At 41.7% G+C, this 16727-nt stretch overlaps 1 protein-coding gene across 1 annotated transcript in view; it reads right to left on the bottom strand.

Moving 5' to 3' along the window:
- Positions 1 to 4081: 4081 nt before the first annotated feature.
- LAMC2 (laminin subunit gamma 2) overlaps positions 4082 to 16727 on the bottom strand; it is a 70895-nt gene continuing 58249 nt past the window's right edge. Inside the window, exons 19-23 of the mRNA XM_073593364.1 lie at positions 14801 to 14915; positions 13677 to 13876; positions 12234 to 12392; positions 6964 to 7063; positions 4082 to 4569 (exon numbers count right to left, since the gene is read on the bottom strand). Of these exons, the coding sequence (XP_073449465.1) occupies positions 4316 to 4569; positions 6964 to 7063; positions 12234 to 12392; positions 13677 to 13876; positions 14801 to 14915 (828 nt within the window). The 3' untranslated portion in view covers positions 4082 to 4315. The remainder of the gene's footprint in view (positions 4570 to 6963; positions 7064 to 12233; positions 12393 to 13676; positions 13877 to 14800; positions 14916 to 16727) is intronic.

The raw sequence follows: 16727 nt of genomic DNA, 5'->3' as shown, positions 1-16727 counted from the left end.
ACTAGAAACGGGTGCACATGCCCATGCACCAATGGCCAATAAGAGAGAAAAAATATCAACCTTTTGATTAAGATATATATCATGAAAAGAAAGAAAATGCAAATGAGTCTACGTGTAAATACTTATAGGATGGAAAGCATATTGATTCTGTAGGAGAGTCCATAATGTTATAAATACAGGATGACCGAACAATTGGATGCCATTTTCCTTTCACCACCATGGACCTTACATGTTTGTTTGTACTATTATTTTGATTTGGTGCACTATTTGGTACTCCTGATGAAGTCCATTTAGCGAGCAAAACATATAGAGTTAAGTTATTTTTGCACTTATTTTTTCCCCTTAACTTTGGGGTGTCACATGGGGCACATGGTTTACTAGAATGGTGAACAAACAGTTTACAATGTAGGTAGGAGACCTTTTTTTACTTGAGACCAACGACTGGTTTGGATGCAAGACACCATACCATGATAATTGGCCAGTCAAATTGCCTAGTAGGTTATAATGGAGATATGAGAATTACCTTTTTTGACTGAGACCAATGATTGCCTTGGATGCATGACACCCTACCACGGTAATTGGGCAGTAAAATTCTTTAAAAGAGGGAGGTCTCCTTGTAGATAGTGACCATCTATCTGATACCCCTATATTCATAGGGACATGGGAGATATCAGTGACTAATTCATAGTGCCAACATCCTTGGTACAAGACAAGGTAAAGTCTAAATCCAAGGGGAACTGTTTTTTTTTTGTTCTGTATTCATAGGGACAGGCTAAAAAAGATTAGCAGATTAGTACTATAGGCTTTTCTTCCACCTTTTGCTCTCCTACAGAATCAATATGCTCTCCATCTTATAAGTATATACACGTACACTCATTTGCTTTTTCTTTCTTTTCATGATATATCTCTTAATCAACAAAGGTTGATTTTTTTTCTCTCCTATTGGCCATTGGTGCCTGGATATGCACACCCTCCGTTTCTACTTTTTCAGTACAATAACTTGCCAGTTTAAGAGAGTATGTACATTATAGTAGGCAATTTGTTTAGCAGTAGCTCTGAAGGAGGACAAAGACCCTTTCTTCGATGGAGAGGTACATATTCAGCATCCTGTATTACAGGGTACAGCTAAATGAATGATTTTTGAGAAATTACAGGGTTACTTTAAGGCCAGTTGTGCTATAATGTGTGTAGTATACTATGAGTTTACAAAGGGCTAAAGCTGAGCATGGATCTTAGATGCCACAAAAATTCATTTACTATTATGTTTCTTTTTACCTGACAAAATTAATTGGTTGTTCTGGTATTTAAAACCACTAGTCATTGACTAAATGCAGTATTTCATTTTAATCTTGCTGTAGATAAAACAGGTGGTACCTGGAAACAATTGGAGTTTACATAGTTTACATAAGGTTGAATAAAGACACCAGTCCATCCAGTTCAACCTGAGTGAGTGTGGGTACGTGTCCACAATTGTCCCTATCCCTGTACATAAGGTATATAGATGACTTTAATCTCACGCTGTGGCCCTAAGACCACCCACTGGTAGTCACATCATTTGAGGCAGTTCAAGATGTGATTAAGTAGCTGATTGCCAAAAATGGGTTAAATCACCCCTAGCATTTAAGTTAATAAAATAAATAGGGGCTTGCCAATGATGCCCTGCTTTTGAAAATGCTTGCTGACTGCGATGCTGACCTCAGCTTCAGCACTTTCTAAAACACTCACCTGGTACAAGTTTGCAACTCCAGCTCCAGCTTTTGAAGGTAAGCTCAATAACCAGGTAACTAGCATTTGCAAAAGGTCAGCAATGGCAACCCTCCATGTTTCTCTCAGGACAGGTTTCCTTTAAACCTGTCTGTGCAGTTTAATGTATCTCTTTTCGACTCCTGGTATTCATGTTCAGTTGCAAAGCACCACATGCGCTATACCCGATTCCATAATATCTGCTTTAAAATTAACTTTTATATGAAGCTTGCTTAATGATAACCATGCTTGCATAAACCCGTCCATTATACCATGCTACCTTGGCTTTCTGTATAGCATGTGACATTCTTATAGCAAAGATTTTATTGTATTAAAAATTCACATTCATCATTCTGCACATAACATAAAGGTTGTGCTATGGCAAAAAAGCAATATTCAGACCTGGAAGGAAATTGAGTATAGAGGAATTTGTTGGATAAATCCCCCAGTGACTAAAGCAGCTGTGCAGACAAGTAGTGTTGCACCAATTTAAGCTGTTCTGCTAACCACTCTGTAGAGATGTAGCTTTTTAAGAAAAAAAAAAACAAAAAACACATGGCTCATAAAAAAAAAAAAAACAAGTTATCTTGATAGCAAGAATGTCTATTTTTCAAGTCCTATAGATCATATGGTGAGCAGAAGACACAAACAATGAAAATCAAAGAAATACAAATTGCGTTATCATTGTTTTTTTTATGGGCTGATACCTTATATAGACATTGTGCTAGGTCTCCATTTTTCTAGGACCTAGTAATTTAAAACAAGCATGAAAATGCTTTTTTCCCATGCAAATATAACATTTCCAGTCATATTGATAGGCTGAATTATAGTGAACAGTATTCATTGCTCCAATAGTAAGCAACCTGTCATAAACTTGGGCAATTCAAGTTGATAAAGAGATATAGGCAATTAAAATAATATGCAAATCTTAACTTTTACCCACTAAAGCTAATCTTGTCAACACCCCCTGTCATTTGCCTGTTGTATTACAGAAAAAATTGTGGTGCTTGGAAGAAACGTGCATATTTAGTTGCCTGCATCTGTGAATCTAATAATTGTTTTGACCTGGGGTTTCACTAAGGCTCGGTTCACACAGGGACAACCAGACATACAGCGCGACTTTGCAAGGCGATTTGGAGGCAACTTCAGCGTGACTTCAACGTGACTTTGCGCAACTTACAACACAACTTAAAGTTGCCTCCAGGACAGGCGACTCTGGCTGTGGCCAATCACAGAATAAACAGATCTGTGGGAGGGGGTTGCCTGGGCAAACATGGGAAATACCTGTGTAAATGATTTTCTTTTTCCTGTAAAGTCGCTTCAATATAGATGGAGATCCGACTTGGAGGCAACTTCCATTGAAATCTATGGGTACAAGTTGCATTGTACATTAAGACAGCTCTCATTCACTTCAATGGAATTTCTTATGTCCAGCGACTTGGGGCAACTTGAGGTCTGACAAGTCGGATCCCAAGTTTCTGTAGTGTGAACCGGCACTAAAGGTAACAGCAGTTAAAGTGACACCACAACGTTGCCTATTCAGTGTCTCCTGATAGCCCACCCCCAGTAGAGTATATTCACCCATCCTTGCTCCCTTGCCAAATACCCTTGTTAAAATCTTCACTCCGTTGCTATCCCAGAGCAGGGTACGGGAAGCAATATGACCTCCCCCATGTGTCTAAGTAGCCAATCACCAGCCCTAAACACTGTCACATGGTGTCATCCACATGGGTAAGCTGCGACACCATCTGACACTGGGGTTTACTTGATGGATTTCTGCAGAAGGCATGCATGGCAGTATTGAGGATCGATGAGTATACGTTGTTGTGGGGCTATCAGGAGGCACTGTTATTTTCCCCTTAATGGGCAGGTCAAAGTCCCCCTTTAATGCATTTTCAACATATATTCAATTTGAACTGTCCAGTTACATTAAACCTTTAAATTATGCATCATATATCTTTAAAGCTCACTAAATAATTCATTGTCCTGAAACCCTATTAATAACTTTTGTTAACACCAGTCTATATAATGTAATATTTCTGGCCTACTTACAAAAGACAACCTTAGGACTAGCAGTCTCTTAGCGCAGTATAAAAAAAGCATCTGTGAAACATCAGAAGAAATCACTTAGTGTTAAGAGATGAAATTACATCAAACATGTAACAATGTTAATATAACATAGTGCTGGGTCTTTGCTGATTAGGAGGGGTTGAGTAAACCATTCCTAGACTAGTGTATTGGGTTTTGTTCATTCTGTTGTTGCTGTTTTACCAATAAAGATTTTGCTTTGCTAGAAAATGGCTGTGTCAGGCATGAATGTCACCAGAAAATAAAGTAGTAATGTTTAATGATATATTTATTAATAAATAAATACAAAAGGTACAAAGACAAAATATGGCACAGTTTTTAAGACAGACATGTTTCATGGTTCTATTTAGCACCCGTCAGCCGGTCACAGGAATGTCCAAAGTGAGGTCTTTTTTTTTTGCATACATCATGTAGATCTTACGCACGGCACAAGTAAATGTAAATAATTATCGGCTTTGCGGAGTCTATTCTGTCCTTTTTGATTTCAGGGTCTTTCAATAGGAGCTGTATTGTAGCACCCTGGTGGAAGGCTGTTTTTGATATCCCTCAGGTTTTGGATGTCAATCATCGTTTGCTGGATCTCTTTATCCAGACTTAGAATCCTCTGCTTTTGAACTTTATATGACAACTCCAGCTCTTGTAAAGCCGGCCTGAGGCGCTTAGTGACCTGACTCCGAGCCGTCTCCATGCTGCTTCCTAGAGCTTGTAACGCCTCTTCATTTCCTTCGATGGGTTGGTCTGCATAGAACACAGTGATTGTTCAGTCATACAGTTGAAGCATTCTAACATTTGCTATTAAGGTACACAGTCAATAAAAAAAGATAAAGGATGGTGGCTAGTGCAGTTATATTTTGTACTAGCGTAAGGGGTAAAGCAGAACTAAACCCACCAATTTCAGTTTCTGAGAAGAAAGCTAGAAATGTTCAAAAGTTGGTATTAAATGCCTAAATCAAACAAACCAATGTTGTCACTGCAGCGTTTTTATTTACATTCTGCCTACTAACACATGCGCAGTGTATGCTACGTTAAAGGCCCACCTTTAGTGATAACTGTCGCAGTTGCCAATGTCAAGCTTTCAAATCGTTGGTATTATAGCTGATCACATATGCTGCCCCATAGCAACTGCAGATATTATTAAAGGCTAAGATGGCACCATCTTGGGCAAGATAGGAGGTTTAGTTCCACTTTAAAGTGGAACTAAATACATTGATTCAACTGTTTTGCAAACAGTTAACTACACACGGGACGAATATCAGCCGGTATCCGCCGAAATTCAGTCAGTGTGTACACCTGTCCTTCCCACAGAAGCCGGGCTAACAACTGTTTTTTGTTAAATGGACATTCTGGAAAACCAACATTGGATCAGCAATGGCTGCCAGCACTGATCAGTGTGTTCTGGTGTGTGGGGGGAGGGGCATCCCCTTGTCAGAACACAACGGCACAGCGGTGGAGATTGCTGCACTAACATCCCTTAGTTAGTACAGTGATCTGTCAGTTTTTTCGTTCAGGCAGCTGGGTTGATAGAAGAAAACTTTATGTGTGTACCCAGCCTTACGTTTAAGGCATGCCATGATAACTGTCATAGTTGCTCTTGCTCTTTGTCAAGCCATTAAAGCGGAACTTTACCCTTAAAATATTGATAAAAAATAATGCTCTTTAGCAATTAACATATATTCCTCAATATAATAATTATGCTACCAAAATCAGCCTGTGCTGTAAATGGCCTCCAGCATTGTTCCTGTTTCTTCTCAATGGAAGCTTCCATTTTGCTGAAGCCCAGAGCCCCTGAACAGCAGTAAATCATGAAGTGGAAATAAAGCCATCGATTTAACGGTTTCAAAAAATTCCTGGAATGTCGGGATTGCTAACTGTCACATTTGGATGTGTCCTCAACCAAACTGTCAAACCATCAAATGCCTGGTGTCATAACTGATCACATGTGCAGCACCATGGCAGATGCAGATCAAACAGAAGCAGCTTCCTTGACTGTAAAGGATAGGAGGGTTTGATTCTGCTTTAAGGCTATCAGCAGATCAGCCTCTACAAACTCGGCAGTGCCTAAAAATGGAGAGCAACCGAGCATGTGCAGAGTAGGATGAGACAGTGTATTACTGGATTATAAACAGACTAGGCACATATTTTTTTTATGTTTTACATAGCTATACCTGCAAAAAGGGCCAGCCTGAAGTCATCTAGCAGATCTTAATTTTCTAAATAAAGTTCCACTTTAACTGTTTCGCAAAACAGTTACATTCAAGGCATGCCGTGAATGATAACTGTCATATTTGCTTTTGCTCTATGTCAAGCCATTAAATGGCTGATATGGTATAAAAACTGATGTACAGCACCATGGCAACTGTGGATGAAACATAGGCTAAGTTTTGAAAAGATTGGAGTGGGGTTAGGGTTAGAACCTCTGTCGGTTTACTTTACTGTCTGTGTCCCTGCTGGAGAGATTCTCCCTGTCTACTGACATGATAGCCATCTCCAGGGCAAAAAATGATGACTTTTGACATCGGTACAGAAAGGAAGCTTCCAACTGAGACACGCACCTGTTCTATTGACAGCTAAGAGAAGGTTTCTGCTTATTTAACGCAAAGATTCAGGCTGCAAACAGGGCCCCTAACATCTTTCAAAGTTAAGATTAACATAGATGAAGAATTTCCAAATCTGTATATAAAGTACTATAGGATCGTTTCAACATTTTTGGGAAATATGACTAGAAAATGTTGCCATATTCAGCAAATCTTTACATTTATATCGGAAATAGTGTTCCTGTGTAGGTTTTTATTCCATTGCAAACATATCTGAAGTCTCTCTGTGCTGTGATATGTGCAATATGTGTGCAGGAAAAATATGTATGTACTGTATATTGAAGATAATAGAACTTGAGATAAGACACCTGTGTGTTGTGGCCATTAAACACTCCGCCATAAGCCACAGCTGGAGGCATGATCCATCCATGTAACCTCAGCTAAGCTTACATCTACGATCTATAAATGATGTCACAGATGGTGGTAATGGATGCAAAGATTCTGCCTATGTTGAACACCTAATAGGTCTGTAATTCAATCAGTGCATTATGCTACAGGAACTAGAACCCAGTGTGAATCGATTTTGCCAGTTGCTTACCTAATAAGCTGAGAACACGATCAAGGGCGGTCAGTGTCCCTGTGACAGCATTAAGGGTATCACCGGCATTAGATTCAGCTTCTGATGCACTATCAACAACCTGAAGGCAGAAAGAAAGCATGTCAAGTACAGAGTAAAGAAGGAACATTTTAGGACTCTTTTCCAATACACGTAAACATTAAACATTACTGGGCTGATATGTAAGTCAGGGCATGTAGTCAGTAATCATAATGCAACCAGGTATGGTTCAGAAATGATCTCTTAGCTGGTCTTGCTACCGTAAACCAATATCTGATTGGTTGCTCTGTTTTGTATTCACTGGTTGTTCAATGAATGCATTCCAGAAGCTGCAAACAACATACAGTATGTGACACAGTTGGCACACAAAATCTAGGTTACGCTGGTCAGAGACATAGTAGAAACTGATTGCTCATAGATTACATAAAGGAAACTCTACTTTTGTGGGGGGGGGGGGGGATAGCAAATAAAAACTATAGCATATACAATTGCTGCACAAGCCATGTTGTAATTTAAAATATAAGTTCATCTTTTTCGAAAAAATTAAAAGGTTAAAGAGGAGGTCTCTATTGGCTCTCCGGTGCTGCCGCTGCCATTGCCTGTAAGGGAAACCGTCAGTGAAGCCTTGCCTCAGTGAAGCCTTTGTCAGTGAAGCCTTCACAGTCCGTTCCCTACTGTGCATGTGCGAAGCGCACTAAGCTTTGTGAATGGCCCAGCGGCGGAGAAAGGAGGAGGGGGGCTAAACTTCCAGATGACCTCGCCACATCTCGCCGCAGCCAGGTCTCCTTGAAGTAGGGACAGGTACCTGTCAAAAACAGGTACCTGTTCCCCCCTCCCCCCACCGGGGCACCAGAGGGGGGGGAGCAGATAAGGGGAGCTTCCACTTTTGGGTGGAACTCCGCTTTAACTAAAACTGTACAACCTCCCCTCCCCAGTCTCCACTGTATTTACTGAGTTGTCTGTGCCCACGCGGCCGGTGTTGCGGTCCAGGGATTTGAAATCTCCGCTCTACTCCTTCTTCTTTCTGCAGCGGTTCCTGGACAGATCAAAAGAATTCTGATTGGTCAGTGCCAAGGCAGAGCATCACTCTGATCCATCCCAGAAGTGCTGCAGAAAGAATAGTGGAGATTTCAGATTCCCGGAACGCTGCACCAGTTGGGTGGGCACTGACAATTCATCACCTACAAAGGTAAGTACAGCAGGGACTGGGAGAAAGGTTGGGGAGGATGGATGATGTTAGTTCACCTCAGGGGCTAGAGACATGTAAAAAATACCAATGATCAATATCGTTCACAATTATCCTATGACATAGTAAAAATAGGGGATGGTATCAAAAAATGACTACTGCATTAAATGCCATGTCCCCAAATTCATCGCCGAAGGGGAGGCTCTTCTCCAGCAACCCCCCTCCATAGGAGGCAACGGTAGGAGCCAGGAGAGTGAGAAACCAGAAAGAAAGCAAGAAGAGAAAAAAGGCAGAGAGAAGGGGATCATAGATAGGAGAGGGGGGAAAGGGAACGGGAGAACTCGGACACGGGAACCTCACAGAAGGGAGTCAGACAAGGCCCAAACAGGATGCTTGAAGTGTGGGGAACTCATAAGAGATCCATGGTTCCCAAAAATTTGGCGTGTGAATCATTCACAATACTGGACATTCGTTCCTGAAGTAACATAGCAGTCATACGTGTCCTCACCCCTTGGAAAGCTACTCGTTGGGTCTTCCAGGCTTGAGCTATAGTTCATTTAACCGCTCTAAAGAGGAAAGTGGCCGGCTTCTGCTGTGATGAGAACAAACCAGGTATTGGACAATGTAATAGGGCTAGCTTAGCGTCCCTTCGGACTGTTAGATGGAAAAGTGTCTGCAGTAAGCCAAAAACCCTAGACCAGAACTCCACCAGTCTTGGGCAGGACCACCAGGTGTGTATGACATCACCCCACTGACCACAGTTGAGGAAACATCATCTATCAGTACTTCCCGGGAAGGAATGAGCTGTGAGGGCCGGGACCCAGTACCATCGTTATAGGACCTTATATGCTATATTCTAGGGTGTTTGTATTAAATGAGCATTTTGCCACCATTCTCCAGGCCTTACTCCAGGCCTCCAGGTCTATGGGGGCCTGGAGGTCCCTCTCTCATTGAGCCATATAAGAGAGGGGTGCTGATGACAAATGTCCATTCAAAGATGCATAGATAGCCGAAATGAGGCCGGGGGACCCAGGGGCATGCTGACATGCATGTTCAAAGAAGGTCTTTTGAAATGGGTAAGTGGACGTGCGGCGCAAGACAGTAATCCAGTGTTTTAAGTGAAGGAAGTGATAATGCTCTCTAGCCGGTGTGTCGTGTGTTTCTCAGATGTTCTCCCAGGAAAGAAAGGAGCAGGAGGAAAGAAAGTTTTGAACTCGTGGGTAGCCATGAAAGAGCCACCAAGTGAATGCCTGAGACTCCTCAAGGCCTAAGGGAAAAAGAGGATTGTGAGTGATGGGGAGTAGTGGTAAAAAGGAGGACATCAAATTACCAGAGTAGCGAACTGAGTCCAAAACCTGCAGACCATGCAACAGCACAGGGCTCAGAGGGGGGGGGGCCCAATTTATAAAGGAGCCAGAGCAGAGCTTGGAGCGAGGACGAGTCGCAGTTCGGCAATTCAAGTAACACCCACAGAGGATCTGTGGTTGCGTGGAGCATGGTCAACGGGGAAATCTGCGCCGCTGTATAGTACTTGGAGACATTGGGGACCCCCAGGCCTCCTTGTAGTCTATGGGTATGAGGAGTAGATCTAGGGGCTTTTATGTGTCCAGATAAATTGGAGAATCCTATTCTTCAAAAGTAGACGAAAGAAAGAGGGCACTTTAACTGACAGAGTGCGAAAGCAATAGAGAACTTTGGGCAGGATCGTCATTTTAACTACAGAGATTCTTCCTATCCATGAAAGGGTAGAAAATTTCCATGAATGCATGAGGGTGGTCAAAGCACGCAACAAGGGGTAGTGGTTGGCGTAGACAAGGAAGAGTAGGAAGGCGTTAGTTTGGTGCCTAAATATTCAATTCAGTGAGATGCCCAACGATACGGGAAATGTTCTTGAAGACGCTGCACCACATACGTAGGGAAGTTCGTGTTCAGCGCTGTAGTTTTGGAGGAATTCATTTGTAGGCTGGAGATGGCTTAAAATCGGTATAACACAAGTTGCAGGTTGGGAAGGGAGATGAGTGGGTTTGACAGAATCAGAAGCGCATTATCTGCAAAAAAAACTGGGCTCCAGCATAAGGGACTCCCGAAATGTCAACTTTGGCCCTGATCGCCGCCGCCAATGGTTCCAGCGCCAAGATAAAAAGCGCTGGGGATAGGGGGCAGCCCTGCACAGTACCCCAAAATATAGGAAATGAGTCGGAGAAGAAGCCTGCATATTTTACGGATGCTGACGGTGAGGAATAGAGGGCTTGGATCCACGATAGGAAGTGTGTCCCAAATCCCACCTTTTCATATTTTCTGAATAGGTAAACTAACCCTTTAATATTATTAAAAACTACCTTTCCTTTTAAGTCTACAGACACTGTAATTTTCCATAAAATGTAATGCAAAATGAATTTTGCTGGTGTATAGAATGCCCTCAGAAATGTAATTTACTGCTTGTGTGATTGGCTCACTGATTTTCCATGAAGTCTACACTAAGATTCACATTCACAGAAAGTCACATTTTAGGCATCCCTTGCAACAGGAATTTCAGTTTTGGTGAGCAACCCCCCCCCCCCCAAGGGTGAAATGCTTCTTTTTTCTTTTTCTTTTTTGTTCAAATTCTTTATTTATAAACAAACATGCATACAGTACAGGAGAGGTAAAGGCAACTTATTCAAAGGCATCACATTTTTAGCATAGTATCAGTGGAGACAAAAAGTAGAAAAAGTTATTAATGAAGAATAATGAAGGTAAATTTCTTATCACCTGATATAAACCTTTCTTTGTACAGGAGTAGACATTCAAAAGTCGACTAAGGCCTAAAAATCTTTTCAACTGTATTGCGTGGGTTTATAATTATGAATAAAACAAAAGGGGAAAAGATAAGGAAGGGACAAATATGGGAATGTTGCATATAGCAGAGTGATGTAGGTGGAGGGGAGGGGTTTTAGGAGTCATCACCAGGTTGATTAAATGGTCTCTCTATTGGTGAGGAAAGAGAGGAGATGTAATTGGCACTGGTAACGATCTATTGGACCTGTCCTCAGTAAGGATGAGCTCAGGTGTGTTCGCAACACGCACGTGCAGAGCCCGCCAGGAAGTCGTCACTGCACATCGCTAATTGCAAGCAGTGAGACATTTTCCTGATCCGCGGCTGCAGAGATCAAGAAATGTCTCACTGCCTGTGATTAGCGATGTGCAGTGCCGACTTCCTGGCGGGCTCTGCACGTGCCGGTTGTGAACATGCCTGAGCTCATCCTTAGTCCTCAGGGGCTATGAAAGAAAGGGGGAAAAAAAAAAGGGGGGGGGAGGCTGTGCTAAAAGGCACTTAAACTGATGCCAGTAAAATCAGGTCTTATTAAACACATCCAATCTATTTTTTGCACATGTGTCAGATGGGGTAAATACTTCTAATGAGATGCAGACACTGCAGCTTTCCTCATAAGAACACAGAGAATGCACCAGCTGAGATGTGCAATTAAACCCCCCCAAAAAAATGCACCATAATGTAACTTGCCAAATTTTAGACGTGGTGGCTGCCTTAGTTTTCTTTTTTTTTTACGTGGTGATCCTGCCAGTAGGTCTGTTATTTGTTATTCCTTTAACAGACCAATCTGTCCAGTGACGGTTAGAGGGTAGAGACAAACCATTTAACACTGACAAGGGTGCTTACAATGGTCAGTTTTTATTTTAATTATGTAAAACATTTATCCCAGATTAAAAAAAAAAAATAGCTGTAAAGGTTTAAAAAGTGTTGGCAGGAATTTGACTTTAATTTGTTAGTCAAGGTCATCTGAATCAACTAGTGCATAAAACACTACCCTCTCCCCACAGACAATGCTGCTGTCCAAAGGTGTCTACATTGCTCCTCCTCTATCCAGATTGGAGACACCCCAAGACAGGAAGCATGTTACTGGTCACCAGGTGAAAAGAAAGGAAAAAATCCTAAAAAATAAAACTGTTTAAGTCACATTTAAGGATAAGTAAGCTGCAATCTATTGTATTTTTTTTGCTTTTTGGGTTTGACCCTCTTTGATACCGCTTTAAGGACTTATATTGCATATAGACACATGTTTCTTACCAACTGTGCAGCTGCACTGTCTTCTGCTGCTTTCTTTGCTTTCTCTTCCAGTTCTCCAGCGGTTTTTCTAGCCATTTTCTGCAGCTCAGCAAACTCATTCTCCAGTGCCAATGCCAGTTGAGCAGAACTGTTTGCATCTTGGCTCATTCGCAGCATGTCCTGAGAAGAACAGTACAAGGAGTTAACCAGCTATTAAGGTCTAAGGGTTGTGTTCAAAAGACAGCTAGGAACACCCACAGACCACAAAGATCTGTGAATGCACTGCAATGGGAAACCTGCAAAACTGATACAGGTCAGCGACTCAGAAAGTAATGACACCCTTGGATCAGCATGACAGCCAAACTATTTGCATTATGAGAAGGAAAGAGCAGTAATAGCAGATTGGATCAAATGTTGAGTGGTTAGAACCCACGCCAGGTTTTTATTGCTGTGCTTGTCTTTATTAAGGCCATTTACCCTTTATGTTTTTGTCCTGATGACCACAGTCACTGGGACTGACGGTAAATAGAAAATCCGAAAGGTTGAGATGTCTCCAACACAGGACTAGAGGGAAAATAATCCAATGAGGATTAATGTTTTTTAAAAACTTGTTATAAGGTAAAATTGTATATATATCTGGAGACAGTCATATTTGCTCATTATATACTAAGGCTCCTTTTCCTGCTTTGCAGTGATAAATGATGACTATGCTATACAGAGCGAGTAAATGCACTGAGCCATTGAGAGCTCCCTTAGTGGCTAATCCAAAAGCCAAAAAATATGCAAAACTGCATGTACCAATGTGAACAACTTTAAAATGTAAACATTGCAGTAATAACTGAAACATAAACTCATTATAAATACACTATATTTTCCCTCTAACTTGTGGCTTAGTTAGGGAGAGCAAGTGGCTCACAATGGAAGCATCAGCTCCATCACAATTTACCAGCCTGGACCTCAGAGCAAGCTGTCCTATCTGAACAGAATTTGGCAATGTATGGAAACCATAATTCCACCATGCCAAAATGTATACTTTATTTTTGGTAGATGCTGGCAGGTTCAAACACTTCAAACACTTCAATGCTTCGTATATATTTGGGAAACTCCAGTGATGATATCTTTTTACTGGATCTCCCACCTAGACCCTCTGGTTGTGGCCATCACAATATTTCCCAAACTTCCATGACAGACTTTACATTGTGGACTATGCAGCAGAAGAGAGTGTTCCATGCCACCCATAGCAGAGACGTAGTAGCTGGATCTTTAATGTGAAGGTCCTACATGCTATAAAATTCTGGTGGATGATTCAGCCCAGCACCTAAAACTCATCCTAAATACTGGTTCTGTGAGGAATAACCCTCAAAAAGATCATTTTAGCTGGCCTGTTGCACGTTTCGTATGCGTTAACACTATACAGTCTGTAGGAAGCTACTGTATATCATTCTTGGCAATCAGAGCACGTACCTGTTGTATTGCAGTTGTGATACTCTGAGCTTCTTCAGAATTTTCTACGGCCATATCAGCATCCTTCTCTGCACCTATGAGTGCTGTGCTTGCTCTTTCTGTGGTACTTGTGGCTCCCTGTACACGTTTCTGGATCTCAGGGAGGAGCCTCATCGCCTCTTCTGCCGCTCTGCGTCGATCTCCTACCTGGTTTCCAAACCCTACATTTAGAAGTATAGTTATTAACAAAGGTGGAGCTCAGTTGCTTTAAACCTAAAAAGTAAACCAGGGTGCTTTCACATGTCTACTCCAGTACCCAAAATGCACACAAACTCTAAACACTATGTAGCAAGCATATGTCCTTAGACTCCGTTCACACCTAGGCATTCTGGATCGTGGATAGAATTGCTGCAATTCTACCTGTGTTTCCTGAATCACCACAAAACGCATGATGCGCTTGCGTTCCCGTTACTTTCAATGGCACCCCAATCATGACGCGATTTTGCAGTGGTTGTCGCCCGACAAATCACGGCAAAATCATACAAACAAAATAGTGGGATGGCTGTCGTCCAAAAGAAACGAATAAAGGTGAAATCTTCCAAGGGGGGCAATAGTTCTGGTGACCCCCAAGGAATCCCTTTAATTTTGTGTTGCCGGCATTTCTTGCCAATCCCTTTCATTTGCAGGAATTTCTTCTCACTTCCTGTTTGGCTATGGGACAGGAAGTGAAGGGAGATCTCCGCAATGAGACCTTAGATGGCAAAAAAAGATAACCCTCCCTTGCTCTATCCAAAATGTAAAAAAAAATGTTGCCTATAGTTCTACTTAAAACATCAACATAGCATGTTGTAAATGTTGTTGTTGCACCATATTTTATGGGTGCGCCAAAGCTACAGCTCAGGAAGCCCTTCTCCATAGGTGCCATCCCTTATTATTTTATACGGCACCAACATGCAGCTGTTTACAGTATGATGTACAAAATCATACTCAAATAGAGGAAACACTAGGAATGGAAACTCTGCCAAAAACACCTAACAGTGTAGAAATTGGCCTTACGATAGAACTAGCAAGTACCCTGAATAAGTCTAACAAATATGTTGTAGTATTTTTGCTAAACATTTTTAGACAGTTGACATCATACCCACCCTTCAGGCTACTGAGCATCCCCTCGATCTCATAGTATGTAGCGTTCCCTGACAGCATGGCCTGATTGGCTTTATTCTTTGCAGCATTTGCCCGTGACAACAGCTGATCCCCCATCTGCAAGACAATAGATCACACCATGACATTACATACTACTGATCAGTATTTCCACACGCATGAATGTTCAATCCACTACATCTGTCTGAAACAGCTTTTCTCTTATGAGTATTATTATTATGAAATATAAAGGATTTTTTTTTGCTCTTATTTAGCAGAATAGTTAGTTACATCATACATGCCGCCTAAACAGAAGAAAGTAAGGGTCCTTAAATAAGAGAAAGAAAATATTATTATATTATTATAATAAATACACTATCTATATATAAACATATACATATGTTATATATTGAGTCCTGACCAGACTTCCTGGGGTGGAGACCACCCCACTCTCCCACACCAGTACAATAGTACCTTGGATTATGATCATGATCTGTTCCAGAAGCATGCTTGTAATCCAAAGCACTCGTATATCAAAGCGAGTTTCCCCATAGGAATCAATGGAAACTCAGATAATTGGATCCACAGTCACTGCTGGTGTATGCATTACCGCATTTGGCCAGAGGTGCGGGGGCGCTCGGAGACGCTCGGGAACGCTCGGAGACACTCGGGAACGGAGTGTTGCCGAGTGTCTCCAAGCGTCTCCAAGTGTCTTTGAGCGTCTCCGAACGTCACCAGCACCCCTGGTTAAAATATAATTAATAATTTAATATATAACATAATATACTAAAAAGCAAACCATTAATCCCCCTGATGTGATTTTCACTACCACCACTAAAATTGCCATTCTGGCACTCTATAATGTACCGTATATACTCGAGTATAAGTCGAGATTTTCAGCTCTTTTTTTGGGTTGAAAGTGCCCCCCTCGCCGTCTGCCTACATGATCAGCGTGTGCTATTACTATTCGGCGGCCATTCACTGTTCAAAAGCTGCGCCTCCTCCTCGTCTGTGATAGGCAGAAAACTCCATTTCCCAGCAGTCAATGTACAGCCTATCACGGACATTCTCTCATCCTCGTCCGTGGTATGAGGATGAGAGAATTTCCGTGATAGGCTGACCGCTGACTGCTGGGAAATGGAGTTATCTGCCTATCACGGATGAGGAGGAGGCGCGGCTTTTGAACAGTGAATGGCCACCGAATAGTAATAACACACGCTGATCAGTGCAGAGCAGCACACGACGGCATGCACAGGACACAGGTAGGATGTACACATACACAGGACACAGACATATGCACACATACACAGGACACATACACAGGACACAGACACATGCACACATACACAGGACATATACACAGGACACAGGTACAGGACACATGCACATATACACAGGACACATGACACATGCACATATACACAGGACACAGGAAGGTATACAGCTGCAGTTGGGCATTGTTGACCCTCTTTTTCCACTTACAGTAGCTGCTGCATTTCTCACCCTCGTCTTATACTGGGGTCAATAAGTTTTTCACATTTTTTTGTGGTAAATTAGGGCCTCGACTTATACTCGGAACGACTTATACTCAAGTATATACGGTATACCTCTCTAATGGGATGTGAGGGAGGTCTGCTATGTGTCAGCCAATCAGACTTTAGTATGGTGATTTCACATCAAAGACATTGGAATCTTGGTTTCCAGATATTTGTATTATTAAAAAAAAGTCCAATAGTAGACAGGCTGCTTTAGGGAAGAGAATCTCTGGATTGGTGTGGTTTATTATTCTCAGTCTTACTCTGGCCACACGCATCAGGTTTTTAGACCTGAATGGAATTTTAAATTGTATTTACAAATACTTTCTTCCAATAGTTGTGTGTGTATTATAATTGGCTCTAGTTAAACCAAATTACAATTGGATAGTATAATAAA

The sequence above is a fragment of the Aquarana catesbeiana genome, linkage group LG07 (genome assembly GCF_042186555.1).
Source record: "Aquarana catesbeiana isolate 2022-GZ linkage group LG07, ASM4218655v1, whole genome shotgun sequence".
Taxonomy (NCBI): Eukaryota; Metazoa; Chordata; class Amphibia; order Anura; family Ranidae; genus Aquarana; species Aquarana catesbeiana.
This window is presented reverse-complemented; position numbering and strand designations above follow the sequence as displayed.